The sequence below is a fragment of the Mobula birostris genome, chromosome 9 (genome assembly GCF_030028105.1).
Source record: "Mobula birostris isolate sMobBir1 chromosome 9, sMobBir1.hap1, whole genome shotgun sequence".
Classification (NCBI taxonomy): Eukaryota; Metazoa; Chordata; class Chondrichthyes; order Myliobatiformes; family Myliobatidae; genus Mobula; species Mobula birostris.
In genome coordinates, this window is record NC_092378.1 from 62,815,375 (window position 1) to 62,831,363 (window position 15,989).

Here is a 15,989-nt window from a genome sequence, read left to right on the forward strand (position 1 = left end):
CATTCAAATTGGAGGATTGTGACTAGTGGTGTCCCACAAGGATCTGTTCTGGGACCTTTACTTTTAGTGATTTTTATTAACGACCTGGATGTGGGGGTAGAAGGGTGGGTTGGCAAGTTTGCAGATGACACAAAGGTTGGTGGTGTTGTAGATAGTGTAGAGGATTGTCAAAGATTGCAGAGAGACATTGATAGGATGCAGGAGTGGGCTGAGAAGTGACAGATGGAGTTCAACCCGGAGAAGTGTGAGGTGGTACACTTTGGAAGGACAAACTCCAAGGCAGAGTGCAAAGTAAATGGCAGGATACTTGGTAGTGTGGAGGAGCAGAGGGATCTCGGGGTACATGTCCATGAAAGTTGCCTCACAGGTGGATAGGGTAGTTAAGAAAGCTTATGGGGTGTTAGCTTTCATAAGACGTGGGATAGAGTTTAAGAGTTGTGATGTAATGATGCAGCTCTATAAAACTCTGGTTAGGCCACACTTGGAGTACTGTGTCCAGTTCTGGTCACCTCACTATAGGAAGGATGCGGAAGCATTGGAAAGGGTACAGAGGAGATTTACCAGGATGCTGCCTGGTTTAGAAAGTATGCATTATGATCAGAGATTAAGGGAGCTACGGCTTTACTCTTTGGAGAGAAGGAGGATGAGAGGAGACATGATAGAGGTGTACAAGATAACAAGAGGAATAGATAGAGTGGATAGCCAGCGCCTCTTCCCCAGGGTACCACTGCTCAATACAAGAGGACATGGCTTTAAGGTAAGGGGTGGGAAGTTCAAGGGGGATATTAGAGGAAGGTTTTTTACTCAGAGAGTGGTTGGTGCGTGGAATGCACTGCCTGAGTCAGTGGTGGAGGCAGATACACTAGTGAAGTTTAAGAGAGAACTAGACAGGTATATGGAGGAATTTAAGGTGGGGGGCTTATATGGGAGGAAGGGTTTGAGGGTCAGCACAACATTGTGGGCTGAAGGGCCTGTACTGTGCTGTACTATTTTATGTTCTATGTTGTATAACTACATCGATATGTTGGGACCAGGTTAGATCCTCAGAGACCTTGTCACCCAGGAACTTGAAGCTGCTCACTCTCTCCACTTCTGATCCCTCTATGAGGATTGGTATGTGCTCCTTCATCTTACCCTTCCTGAAGTCCACAGTCAGCTCTTTCGTCTTACTGACGAAACTTACTTTGTATACAAGAGAAAACAATAACAGAATGTAGGGTTACAGCTGCAGAGAAAGTGCAAGGCTCATGACAACATATACTAAGAAGTTAAAAGTTCATATCAGTAGTCAATCCAAAATATCTTACACAACAGGGTACAAGCTGTCCTTGAGCCTGGTGGTAGGTATTCCCAAACCTTTAGATCTACTTACCTTACCTGATAGGAGGGAGGAGAAGAGAGAATGATAAGGTGCAAGAGGGGTCTTTGATAATGTTGGCTGCGTTCCTAAAGCAAGGGGAAGTATAGACAGGGTCATCCAAGGGGAGGTTGGTTTTCGTGATAGAATTGGCTGTGTTCGCAACTCCTAGCAATTTCTTGTGGTCTCAGGCAGAGTACATCAAGCTGTGATGCATCTGGATAGACTGCTTTCAAGGGTGGATCTACAAAAACTGGTAAGGGTCATTAGAAACATGTGCATTTTCAATTATAGCAAGCATTTCTTTACCAACAGAATAAGTGTGAGTGTAAGAAGGGCTTCCGTGGCGATGGCCTAGAATGTGAACCCATAAATCTGTGTTTGGAGGACAATGGAGGGTGCCATTATCTGGTGAGTTGCTCTGAATTCAAAGTTCAACAAAGCACAAAGCTCGAAGTAAATTTATTATTAAAGTACATATTCATCACAATATACTACCCTGAGACTCATTTTCCTGCAAGCGTTTATAGTAGTACAGGGAAATATAATAGAATCAATGAAAAACTATACACAAAGCCTGGCAAGCAACCTATGTTTGAAGTTCAAGTTACATTTATTACCTCAGTATGTATACATTATACATTATACATCCTTCAGATTTGTCTCCTCATAGGCAGCCACAAAACAAGTGTGCAAATGAAGATGAATTGTGCAAATAAATAAAAGTACTGAGAACACTCGTCATAGAGTCCTTGAAAGTGAGTCCATAGGTTATGGAATCAGTTCAGAGTTGAGGTTATTCACACTGGTTCAAGAGCCTGATTGTTGAGGGGTAATAACAATTCCTGACCATGATAGTGTGGGAACTAAGGCTCCTGTACCTCCTTCCCAACTAAAGCATGGCCTCTTCTTGCTGAATTTGAATCTTGTGAGACTGGTTCACAAAGCAGGGTATCCTTTGGTGCCCACAATTCCCAGGACTATAGATTCTGTGCCAGGAGTTACAAGAATACAATGTTATTCAATAGACCAAACTACTCTACATACTATCTTTGCCAGGATCTTTTCCTCATGTGACATTGTCCTTCTCTGGAGCAAAGAGCAGAGCACCCGTTTCTATGTTACCTTGGGAGCAATTCTCCATTGTCCTTTGTGGCTTCTGACCTGTGAAATTCTTTCTGAATGGAGATCTAGACTCTGCAGTAGCCAGTCCAGAGATATTCAGTTGAAGGATAGGCAGAAATTTCTTTTTTGATGTCTTAACAACCATGTAACATCCATGCCAGGACCACCAGACTCAAAAACAGTTACTTTCCCCAAGCAGTAAGGCTGATCAACACCTCCACCATCACTACTTTATCATTTCCTGTCAACCACCTTATGTACAGACACACCTTTACATAGATACATAGGCATCCGTTAGTCTCATGAGACCTTGGATTTGCGCCTTGGAAGGTTTCCAGGGTGCAGGCCTGGGCAAGATTGTATGGAAGACCAGCAGTTTCCCATGCTGCAAGTCTCCCCTCTCCACGCCACCGATGTTGTCCAAGGGAAGGGCATTAGGACCCATACAGCTTGGCACTGGTGTCGTCGCAGAGCAATATGTGGTTAAGTGCCTTGCTCAAGGACACAACACGCTGTCTCAGCCAAGGCTTGAACTAGTGACTTTCAAATCACTAGATGAACACCTTAGCCACTTGGCCACGTGCCAACATAGATATGTAGTACATTTCATCAACCTATATATATGAGCAATCTTATGTATTAATTGTGGTTTTTAAAAATTATTATTGTGTTCTTTACTTTAATGTATTTTTTTCTGTATATGCTGCATCAGATCTGGAGTTACAATATTTAATTCTCCTTTACACTTATGTACTGGAAATGGCATTAAACATTGAACAATCTTAAATAATCTTACAGAATCTTAAGTGTGCAAACAAGAGAAGCAGGAATACCGTAAGATCATAAGACATGGGAACAAAATTCGGCCATTCAGCCAGTTGAGTCTTCTCTGCCATTCCATCATGGCTGATTTATTATCCCTCTCCACCCCATCCTCCCACCTTCTCCTTGTGACCTTTGACATCCTGACTAATCAAGAAACTGTCACCCTCTGCTTTAAATATCCCCGATGACTTGGCTTTCACACCCATCTGTGGCAATGAATTCCACAGAGTCACCATCATCTGGCTAAAGAAATTCCATCTCATCTCTGTCCTAAATGGGCATCTCTCTATTCTGACGCTGTGCACTCTGCTCCTAGACTCCCCCACTATAGGAAACATCCTCACCGCATCAGTTCTATCTAGCCCATTCCTATCTGTCCTGCATTTAATCCCCCACCCTTCTCATTTACCTCCTTCACCTATGGTGAGGGTTTCACTATAGACCCTCTTATAGTTGGACCAAAGAGTACAAGTTTAAGATGGGTGTTGGGTCTTTTGCCTTTACCATGAAAATGCAAAGATATTTTCAAGGCAATTATTGAAATTAATCCAATTCAGGCCCCTACCCTGCAAACTTCTGTTTGCTTATCTGCAGTATTTGAGTGTCGAAGGCAAGGCCAAAGATTATTGCCCACGTTTAATATCCCAGGAAGGGCGGATGTGATCCATCTTCTTCAGCCACTTCAGTCTACATGGTAAAGATACTCATGCAACGTTGCTGAGAAGGAAGTTCCAATATTTAGGTCCAGCGACCAGCTAGAAATTATCAATACTGGTGCAGGTCAGGGCACTTCAATGGAACATGAAGTTCCCATGTACAGTTTAAAAACGCAAACACGAGGAAATCTGCAGATGCTGGAAATTCAAGCAACACACATAAAAAGTGCTGGTGAACGCAGCAGGCCAGGCAGCATCTATAGGAAGAGGTACAGTCGACGGTTCGGGCCGAGACCCTTCGTCAGGACTAAATGAAAGAAGAGATCTGTACCTCTTCCTATAGGTGCTGCCTGGCCTGCTGCTTTCACCAGCATTTTTTATGTGTGCTCCCACGTAAGGTATCTGCTGCCACTGTCCTTTCTAGAACTAGAGGTTGCTAGCTTGGAAAGAAATGTCAACAGGAAACATAATGTTTGAAAATGTTTAACATCATACTTAGAAATCCACACCATCCACTACATCATTCGGTAAAGAACCTCTCATATTTCCAAATGACTCGATTAAGCCTGTTTAGTGGAGAACAATCCTTGTTTCTCATCATTTCTTGATGATTCTTCCCAAAATGTCCACAAGCCTTACATCCTTTATATAATCTTGTGTCCAGAATAGGGCAAAATTTGTATCCAGGACTTAATCAGTGAGTCTGCAATCTAAATACTAGCCCAATGATCTCCTCTTAGAACACAGGACAGCGCAGGCCTTATGATCTTGTGCCAACCCTTTAACCTTCTGTAAGATCAATCTAACCCTTCCCTCCCACATAGACCCCCCCTTCATTTTTCTATCAATCATCTGCGTCCCTAAAAGTCTCATAAGTACCCTTAAAGTACCTACCTCTACCAACACCCCGGCAGCACGTTCCACACACCTATCGCTCTCTGTTTTAAAAAGAACTACCTCTGACATCTCCCTTACACTTTCCTCCAAACACCTTAAATGAAATAGCTGTTACTCTGGATCCAATGCAGCACAAAAAAATAACGGTAAGATAAAGAATACAATAATTTAAAAATGCAGTAAGTATAAATACACAAGATAGCTTATATACATTGACTGTATGCCCATCAAGTGACACTAGGCTGTTCATAAGGTTACTGACAGGAAATGGTAAAGTAGTGGTGGAGTTAGAGGGCGGAGGTGTTGATCATTCTTATCGCTTGGGGAAAGAAACTGTTTTTGAGTCTGGTGGCCCTGGTATGGATGCTACATGGCCTCTTCCCTGACGGGAGTAGGACAGACAGTCCAGGAACAAGGTTGGTGGGATCCTTCATGATGTTGCTGACCCTTTCTGGCACCATTCTGTACCTCTGTCCTTGATGGCGGCTAGGCTTGTTAGGATGTCCTCTACTGCACATTTGTGGAGTATAGATGTGTATAGTCTAGGTTTCTTCAGCTTCCTCAGCAAGTAGAGGTGATGGTGAGCTTTCCTGATTGTGTAGAATGTGTTCTGAGATCATGAGGGGTTGTGTGTGATTTACACTCCCAGGAGTTTGAAACTACTCGCAGTTTCCACTCTGTAAAGAGGGGTGAGCTCTCCTGAAGTCAATAACCATCTCGTTTGTCCTGTTGACATTGAGGAAGAGATTATTTCCCTGGCACCAGGCCATGAGCTCTTCCATCACCACTCTGTAGGCTGTCCTGTCATTGTTGGTGATGAGCCCCACCACTGTTGTGTCATCGGTGAACTTGACAATGGGGTTACTCTAGTGTTGGTCCATGCAGTCATATATGAGCAGAATGCACAGCAATGGGTTCAGGACACAGCCCTGGGGCGGGGGGCAGGGAGCACCCACACTGAAGGTGATGGGGAGTGAGGAGTGGTTGTGCAACCTGACTATATGAGGTCTGTTGGTCCACAGTGGTTTAGACCGAGGAGTAGGAGTTTGTTCACCATGATCCAAGGGACAATAGTGTTGAATGCCGAACTGAAATTCAGTTAGGATCAGACGTGCTCTCTAATCTAGAGAGCACCCTGATAAATATCCTCTGCACCCTCTCTAAAGCTTCCACATCCTTTCTGTAATGAGAACTGAACACAACACTCTGTGTGGTCTATCTAGGGTTTTATAGAGCTGCAACATTACCTCACGGCTCTTGAACTCAATCCTCCAACTGATGAAAGACAATGCACCATACACCCTTTTAACTACCCTATTAATGTGTGCTGCAACTTTGAGGGATCTAAGGATCTGAATAAGCCTACCATGAGGAACCTTGTCAAATGCCTTACTAAAACCTATATACACCACGTCCACAGCTTTGTCTTCATCAATTTGTTTTGGTGCCTCAAAAACCCTCTTAGTGATTGCACCAAATGCTTAGTTATGCTAGAAATTGTTTGGTTGTCCGACAATTGCTTAATGGGCTTAGAGCATTATTGTCACTTTCAAAGTAGGTCTTACTTCCTATAACAGCGAAGGAGAACATTTGACTCATCAAGTCCATACTGTCTTTCAGAACCTGCCCACCACATGTTCCAATTTAGCCCCTACTCCCAAAGCATTTTACTTTGAGATTTCAAGTCAAGTTGAGTTTGACGGAAAATCCTGGCAATTCTGGACAATGTTTCTCAACCTCTGCATGCCACCTTGGCTGAACAGAGGAGCACTTTCAGTAATAGACTAAGACAACTGCACTGCTCCAAAGAGTGCTATATGAGGTCATTCTTACCCTCGGCCATCAGGTCAACCTATCGCCGGGGAGTAATGACTCCTTCCTGTTAAACTGTTTGAGGTAATTTATTCTTTCTACTTCTCTTCTAATATTTATATCTATGCACTTCTAATACTACCATGACGCTGTAATTTCCTCTGAGATCAATGAAGTATCTATCTATCTATCTATCTACCTTTATTGCCATGTGCACAAATACATTGAGATACAGGTACAATGAAAGTCTTGTTTATTTGATCATCCATAATATTCCTCTGTTTAACTCCCTGCACTCATTTCATGTCCAAGGCTAACTTTAATTTCAAAGATCTGATCTGAAAAAAGACCATTAAAGTCTGACAGATAAAAATGATGCTGTATAAAATATATAATATTTAACTGCTGACTCAATGAACTGCTTCAAATACTTTGGCAGGCAACTTGTTCATTCGTGTCCCCAGGGATTAGAAGTTGCAGCTGTCAGCAAGGTTATGAAGGAGATGGTGAGATATGCTTTGGAAACGCAATAATGGTAAGCAAGTTATAAAGGCTTTTGATTCGTTCAAGAGAACATCCAAAAATGTTCTCTAAAAGCACATGCTGATGTTACATCTACTGAGTTTAGCTCTCTATCAGTGGCGACACTTTCTCCTCCATAGTCACAAAACCAGGGAGGTCCTTGCACACAAGTCTATGTTGGCATTCTTGTATGGAACTGAGGGACTGTTGCAGCATTGGGGTTGCAAATGAGACTTTAAGCTGTATCAGTGTCTCCCTTATTCACTCTCTAATAGTCTCAAGTAAAGACGCTTCATTGATGAAATAACTTACAGAGGCTGCAGTAATATTGCATTTGTATTTCAAATTGGCCTTCTTCTGAAACTTTCCACACCAAACCCTGTAATTGGTAGTTGGTTTATTATCAACAGATCTCCCTCAGGTTCTCCTTAAACATTTCACCTTTCACTGTTAACCTATGACCTCTAGTTCTAGTCCCGACTAACCTCAGTGGAAAAAGCCTGCTTGCACTTACCCTATCTATACCCCAAGATACATTGAAAAGCTTTTGTTTTCTCACACCAGAGCAGTTAGTCATATGATACAATTCTTAAAGGGCAGTGGTATTAAGGGAGCAATTATGTCATATTATGTGTGACAGAGAGAGATTACAGTGAATGGTAGATCAGGTGTGCATGGAAGGTCCAAAAGTATTATTTCTAAAATAGTCCAACAGTATTATTTCTTCTGAACAATACTTATCCATCAAAAATTGGCTCTCTATTCTCTTAGATTATAACAGTGACCAAACTTCAAAGCATACTCCACTGGCCCCAGAGTGTTTTCAGTTAGTATGAAGGATTATGTTAAAAATGCAAGTCTTTTTTAAATATTTGGTTTGAGGGAATTTTTTATAACAAATACTGAAACCTCTATATTGGGGCTTAACCCTTATGAGAATGATATTGGGTTCTACTGATTTGCAAGTATTTTATCTCTATTCTTGCTTTAGGATTTTTGTTTCGCTCACAGGCACCCCACCATAACTTCTTCAAACCGACACCATTCCTCCTTGTATGATTCAGACAGTCCATTTGCTTTGTGAAAATGTTAAAATTGAGCTCTGATCCCTAACCAACTGATCTGTCAATAGAATCATTGAGTCACAGAGTTACAGGACCCTTCTGGACTTCTGATTGACCAGCGGCTTCGATCTGGACCTTTGCCACACGACTGAGTTTCTATTTCATTTTCCAGTACTACTCTCTTATCCCTCCATGTTCTCACTGTTCAGAAATCCACCAGTTTCTATATTGGATGGACTTGATGACTGAGCCTCCTGAAGTATCCAGGTAGAGAATCCCACCTATTCACCAATTCCCAGTGAAGACGTTTCTCCCCATTTTCATCCTTAGTGACCCAACCCCCATCCGGGTACTTGTCTGTAGACTCCTCAGCTAAAAGAAACGTGTACACTTACAGGGTCTGCCCAGTTGTTAGCAAAACCAGCTCCTATTGCTCATCCCTGTGTCTAGATTAGCATAAATGGCCAGCACAGTCTCAATGGGCTGAAGGGCCTCTTTCTATCCTGCATTTCTCTGAGGTGAATAATAACGCTGCGGAAGATGTTAGCAGCGAAACTGCATTTTATGAACCTTCATCTTAAGGTGGAAATATTAGCCACTGATGTGACTATAACATCAGTTTCAGAATCAGGTTTATCATCTCTAGCACAGGGTTCCCAATCCGGGGTCCACAGACCCCTGAGTTAATGATAGGGGTTCATGGCATTGAAATGGTAGGTAATCCCTGCACAAGCACATACCATGAAATTTGTTGTTTTGCAGCAGCAGTTTTGTGCAATACATAAAACTATACTACGAGTGAAGAAATATGTATTAAAATTTTAAATAAGTAGGTCAAAACATGAGGGAGTGTTCATGGGTTCATTATCCATTCAGAAAGTGGATGGCGGAGGGGAAGAAGTTGTTCCAGAAGCAGACTCTTGTGCCTGGTCTCTTATGATTGTAATGAGACACAGCATGGCCACCACAGTACAGAAGTGTGGGAGACATGTAACTTGTTACTCAGTAATTGGAAAGGTATCAGACTCTCTTCTCTTTACCTTCCAGACTCTATCCTACATCCCAGAAGCTGCAGAATTTCTCAAGTGGGTCAATGTAAGTCTGTCAATTTAATCAAAACTGTTTTTGTTTCTGTTAATGGAAACAATTAAAGAGCCTTGCCTCATTCACATAAGGTGGTCATTGAGTGGATGTCTGTGGTCTTCTGCTGCTGTAGCCCATCCACTTCAACGTGCTGTGCATTCAGAGGTGCTCTTCTGCACATCTCTGTTGTAATGTATGGTTACTTGAGTTACTGTCGCCTTCCCGTCAGCTTGAAGCAGTCTGCCCATTCTCCTCTGATTTCTCTCATTAACAAGGTGTTTTCACCCACAAAACTGCTGCTCACTAGATTTTTTTTTGTTTTTCATACCATGCTCTGTAAACTCTAGAGACTGCTGTGCATGAAAATCCCAGGAGAACAGCAGTTTCAGACATATTCAAACCACCTCATCTGGCACCAACAATCGTTCCACTGTCAAAGTAATTTAGATCACATTTCTTCCTCATTCTAATGCTTGGTCTGAACAACTGAACCTCTTGACCATGTCTACATGCTTTTACGCATTGAAGTGCTGCCACATGATTGGCTGACAAGATACCTGCATTAATGAGCGGGTGTACCGGTACACGTGAACATACAGTGAAATGCATCATTTACATCAACAACCAATAATTTGAGGGCAGCCTGCGAGTGCTGCCATGCTTCCAGTTGCAACGTAGTATGCCCACAACTTGCTAACCCTAGCCCATATGTTTTTAGAATGTGGGTGGAAAGCAGAGCACCTGGAATCAGCGGGGCGAAACTTCACCACTGTCCAGCTAATGCAAACATACACGTCCCTGGGAACCTGTACCTAAATTCCAGATGTAGTCTCACCACGGCCCCAAACAACTGGAGTAAGATTTCCCCCATGACCAGTATCAAGCACGTTCCATGGATGATTAAGTAACTGGTATTTAGTAACTGGTTTATAGTTGTTACATGCACCGAGTCACAATGAAAAGCTTTTCTTTGCATGCCGTCCCGACAGATCATTCCGTGCATAAATTCACTAGGCTGCACAAAAGGGCAAAAAAAATCTGAATGCAGAATAAAGTATTACAGTTGCTCAGAAAGTGCAGTGCAAGTAGGCAAATAAAGTGCAAGGGTCACAATCAGGCAAATTGAGGGATCGAGAGTTCATCTTCACCATATAAGAATTCTGTGCAAGAGTCTTAAAAAATAATTTATCCATCTAATGTTGCCTGAACATATCCCTCAGGGGAAAAACAGAAAGGAGTGTGAATTAAAGAGTGTGAAATTATGTATGATCCAGCTCCAACTTACGTAAGGTCTCATAACGTGGTTTTGTTTTTCTTTCAGAGTGCTTCTCAGAACCGCCTTCTTTTAGAAGCTGCAAATGTCACCCTGCTAGTGCCCTCTCAGAAAGCCATCAGTGGTATGAATAATGACAACAGAATATTTTGGCTCAGGGGCGAACAGCTTCCGAACCTGGTGAAGTGAGTCTCTTTTCCTTTCAGCTTTGGATGTGAGATTAGCTCACTGGTGAACCATATCTGGTCAATAGTGAGAATGTGGCAGGTAACAGGCAGTCGATTTATTGCGTGGCGAATTGATTGGGCCTCCTACGCCTAGGAGACCCTCCCTTTTTGTGTGGGCTTTTGAAGTGTGCACATTTTTGTCTCTGTGAGCCCAGTTCGTCATTCCCAATCTTCACGTTGCCCTCTGTGTGCCATAGCTAATGTGTCTCAGTAAAAACATTTAATCCTGCTACTCGGTTGTCATTTTAGCTCTGCACATACGTGACAGTTGGATCACATGAAGCTCTGATAGGAGCTGACACACACGTTGAACATCTCAACTTCTGTCTCTGGTGTGTGTGAGTTCGAGTGTCCTCTGCCCAGAGTGGCCCTGCCTTCACATTAATAAACCTCACCCTACATCCCCTCAATTTACTCCCTCACTCTTGAATCAGTTCACTCCTGGAAATAATTCCTCTGGAATTTTTTGATGTGGAAATTGGTAATTGATTTATTATTGTCACATGATGTGTGGTGGTTGTCATGACACTTTACAGCACCAGTGACCCGGGTTCAATTCTTTGCGCTGTCTGTAAGGAGTTTGTATGTTCTCTCCGTGACTTCAGGGTTTTCCTCCAGATAATCTGGTTTCCTCCCAAATCCTAAGGGTTAGGGTTAGTAGGTAAATTGGGTGTAGTGGGGTAGCATGAGCGTGTAGGGCTGGAAGGACCCATTACCATGCTGTATCTCTAAGTACAACTAAAAACTAAAAATTATACAGTGAAAGACTTCACTTCATGTGTCATCCAGATGATCATTCCATACATAAGTACATTGCAGAATTACCAAAGGAGAAAAACAGAATGCAGAATGGAGTGTTACAGCTATGGAGAAAGTACAGTGCAGGTAGACGAAGTGAAAGGGCCATGACAAGGTAGGTTAAGAGGTGAAGGATTTGCTCTCACTGTATGCAGGGTCTATTCAGGAGACAGTGGGTAGAAGCTGTCCTTGAGCCTGCTGATACATGTTCCCAAGCTTTTGTATCTTCTTCCCAATGGAAGGGATGAGAAGAGAGAATGATTGGGGTGGGAGGGGTCCTCGATTATAGTGGCTGCTTTCCCAAGGTAGTTGGAAGTGTAGACAGAGTCAGTGGAGTGGACCCAAGACATCCTGCAGATGCTGGAAATCTTGAGCAATGAACTATGTACTCAGCAGATCTGTGGAGGGAAACAAACAGTCATTGAGACCTGATGAAGGATCTTAACCTGAAACCTCAACAGTTAATTTCCCTCCATAGATGCTGCCTGACTTGCTGAGTTCCTCCAGCATTTTGTGTGTGTGTTGTCAATAGAGGAGAGGATATTTTTGTGACGGACTGGGCTGCAATAACAACTTCCTGCAATTTGGACAGAGCAATTTCTGTACCATGCTGTGATGTATCCAAATAGGATATTTTCTGTTCAAGAGACCCAAATAATATTGAGTAAATTATAAAATAACATAAAATATATAAATACAGTAATTATTATTATAAATAATAATAAAGTAACAATAGAAAATTATATTAAATGATAATAAGGGACTCACATGCACCATATAACTCACAATCACCAGATAACATAGGATAGTGATGGAGGTTCAATTGCCTGGACAACCTTTCCTTCAAAGTATTCTCATCTATGGAAAGGACACGGAGAAGCTACAAGTTTCCTCAATCAAAGCAGAAATACTGAAAACACTCAGCAGGTCAGGCAGCAACTATGGAGAGAGAAACAGTTAACATCTTGAATTCTGTCTCTCTCTCCACAGGTGCTGCCTGACCCGCTGAGTGTTTCCAGCGTGTTCTGTTTTTACTTCAGGTTTCCAACAGCTGAAGTTTTTGCTGCGATGGTATTGTTCCTTTTTGAGTTGTGCCGTGACTGAGTAAGAGAGAGTAGGTTTAATTTAGTTGTGCAGAGTTGCACAGCTTTCACTTGCATTTTAAAGTATTTTTTTTCTCTCTTAGGTATCATGTGCTAAATGGAGTATACAGTCTTGCAGATCTCCTGAACCTTTCATCTAAGTCTCTGCCCACAATCCTGCCGGGCAGCTTCTTATCCCTTGTCAACCGGGATGAGGTTAGTGTTGGGAACAGAATCATTAATGAAGTACAGGCGATCCCCAGGTTACAGGAAGTTGCATTCCTACAAAACCATCCTTCTCTCAATTTTAGAAGCTGTCCTTGAGTCTGGTGGTATGCGTTTTCAGGCTCTTGTGTCTTCTGCCTGATGGAAGTGAGAATGTCTGGGGTGGACGGGGTCTTTGATTATGCTGGCTGCTTCACTGAGGCAGTGAGAGGTGTAGAGCGAATCCATCGGGGGGAGTCTGAATTCCGCGATATGCTGAGCTGTGTACACAACTCCCCAGTTTCTAATGTGGTAGGTATGTTCATCCACAGTATTTCAATAGTATTATTGTTATAAAGGAACTTTCTCAGCACTTCCAAAGTGTTTTACAGCCAATGACACACTTAGCAAATAGTGTCAAGTAGGAAACTCAGCAGCCATCTTGTACATAACAAGCTCCCATGTGTGCACTGCGATAATGCCCTGGTTATCAATTTTAGTGATGTTGAATGAGGGATTAGAAAGTGGCCAGGATTTGGGGGAATATGTCCCCAAATCTTCCTCAGAGTGGGATCAAATCATGTCCATCAGAGAAAGTGTATGGGGCACCAGATATACATAGAGTCATTGAGCACTACAGCACAGAATTAGGCCCTTCGGTCCATCTAGTCCATGCTGAACTATTAGTCTGCTTAGACCCAATGACCTGCACCTGAACTATAGACCTTCATAATCCTCGCATTCCTGTACATATTCAAACTTCTCTTAAATATTGAAATCAAACCCACATCCATCATTTCCGCTGGCAGCTCGTTCCACACTCCTCCCACCCTCTAGAGAAGAAGTTCCCCTCAAACATTTCACCTTTCATCCTTAACCCATGACCTGCTATTCTAGTCTCACCCAACTTCAGTAGAAAAGATCTGCTTGTGTTTACCCTATCAAAATCCCTCATAATTTCATATATGTCTATCAAATTTCCCCTCATTCTTCTACGCTCCAGGGAATAAAGTCCTAACATATTAAACCTCTCCCTATAACTCAGCTGCTCAAATCCCAGCAATGTCCTTGTAAATTTTCTCTGCACTCTTTCAATCTTTCCTGTAGCTAGGTGACCAAAACTGTGCGCCATACACCAGGTTAAGCCTCAACAACGTCTTATACAACTTCAATATTACATCCCAACTCCCGTACTCAGCACATTGATTTATGAAGTCCAATGTGCCAAAAGGTCTCTTTATGACCCTATGAGACAGCACTTTCAAGGAATTATGGATCTGTATTCCCAGATCCCATCCCACTCTCATTTAAAAGACTGTTACCTAAATATTGGATTGAATTATTTTTTTCAAATAAAATTGGTTTAAATTGAATTCTTGCCTTTATTAGTGGAAGCATTGTGTTCAAGGCTCAGGAAGTTATGTTACACCTTTATAAAACTCTCATTATTTTTTGGTTGCATTAATTTCTGGTTGCCCCATTATAGGAAGAATGTGATGGCTTTGGAGAGGGTTACCAGGATGCTGCCTGGGTTAGAGGATGTGGCATGGGGGGAGACGTTAGAGAGACTAGGTATCCTGCCTCGAGAGCTGCTGCCTATTTTGTATGTAGTTTGTTTCATACAAACATCACTTCCTGTTCATAAGTTACTTTTACATCATAACTTGTCTGGGTTAATTTGGACTTCAACTTGAAGCACACTGATATCTACCCACTATTTATTTGCCCTTGAAACAGCAATATCTTTTCACAATTTTTTTTTCATTAAAAACCCTAAAGAAAGCTTCCAGCTTGGAGGATTTTTGAGGTGTTTAACTCCCTGTCTAGCTTTGTACAAAAAGCACTGTGAGGGCATTAGACTCTAGGGTTGACTTAGACTGTGCAGCGTCTGAGGGGAAACCTGACAGAAGTTTCTAAGATAACCAGAGGCATAAATAGAGTAGAGAGCTGGCATCTTCCTCCCAGAGTCAATGTCTAATACCAGAGGGCCTGCATTTAGGTGTGAGGGGAAAAGTTCAAAGAATTGCGGGACTCGTTTCCTTTAAAACAGAGAGCGTTGGGTACCTGGAATGTGTTTCCGGGAGTAATGCTGGAGGTAAATATGATAGTGATGAAAAGTAGGCTCTTCGGTTGGCTCTTAGATGGACTGAGAATGGAGGGGTATGGACTTTGTGTGGGTAGACAGGATTAGTTTAATTAAGCATTAAATTACAAGTTTGTTTGGTTTGCCTAATTAGTTTGCCAAACGGCCTGTCCCTGTGTTGGACTCTTTATGTTCTAAATAATTCTAAGTTCAACAGTTTGTCAATATTTCTGAATGGAAACGATAGGACGCTCTGATGGCTAAGTCCCCAGCCAGCTTCCCCCTTGCCAGAGACCACCACTGCTCTCTGAGGACAGGATCTCAGTAGTGTTGTAGTGAGGGGCTGCCGCCAACATGTGCAGAGTAGACAAGGCCTGCACTGCACACCTGGCCCAGGTGAGGCTGCGTGGAGTGTGATCTGACCCGAAAGGCTCCTGATAAAGATTGACTTAGCTTAGCATGGCTGTTAGCATAACACCATTGCAGCGCTGGTGACCCAGGTTCAAATCCGCCACTTACTGTAAGGAGTTTGTACGTTCGTCCCCTTGACCACTTGGGTTTTCTCTCACTTTCCAAAGATGTACAGGTATAGGTTAATTAGTCACATGGGTGTAATTAGCCAGCACAGGTCATCGGGCCTGAACAGCCTGTTACTGATAAACAGATAGACAGATAGATTCAAGGGATACAGACTTTTACTAGTAAGGAGGAAATCTATTGCCCATCCCTGGTTGCCCTTGAGTCAGCTACCTCAGTTTTCAAGGTGTGGGTACATGCACAGCGCTGTTAGGTAGGGAGTTCCAGGATTTTGAAGGGGTATTTCTAATTCATGCTGGCGTGTGGCTTGGAAGGCAACTTCCAAGGGATGGTGTTCCCCTTGCTTTTGCTGTCCTTGTCCTTCCATTTGGTAGAGGTGGTGAGTTGGAACAGTGCTGACTAAGGAGTCTTGGTGAGTTGCTGCTGTGCACACTGTCGAGGGTA

The 15,989-nt window shown here is 42.6% G+C and overlaps 1 protein-coding gene across 1 annotated transcript in view; it reads left to right on the top strand.

Annotated features, from left to right (window-relative positions):
• stab2 (stabilin 2) overlaps positions 1-15,989 on the top strand; it is a 197,289-nt gene that overhangs the window by 82,104 nt on the left and 99,196 nt on the right. The window contains exons 26-30 of the mRNA XM_072269443.1: positions 1,673-1,768; positions 7,112-7,207; positions 9,306-9,353; positions 10,663-10,799; positions 12,826-12,937. Of these exons, the coding sequence (XP_072125544.1) occupies positions 1,673-1,768; positions 7,112-7,207; positions 9,306-9,353; positions 10,663-10,799; positions 12,826-12,937 (489 nt within the window). The remainder of the gene's footprint in view (positions 1-1,672; positions 1,769-7,111; positions 7,208-9,305; positions 9,354-10,662; positions 10,800-12,825; positions 12,938-15,989) is intronic.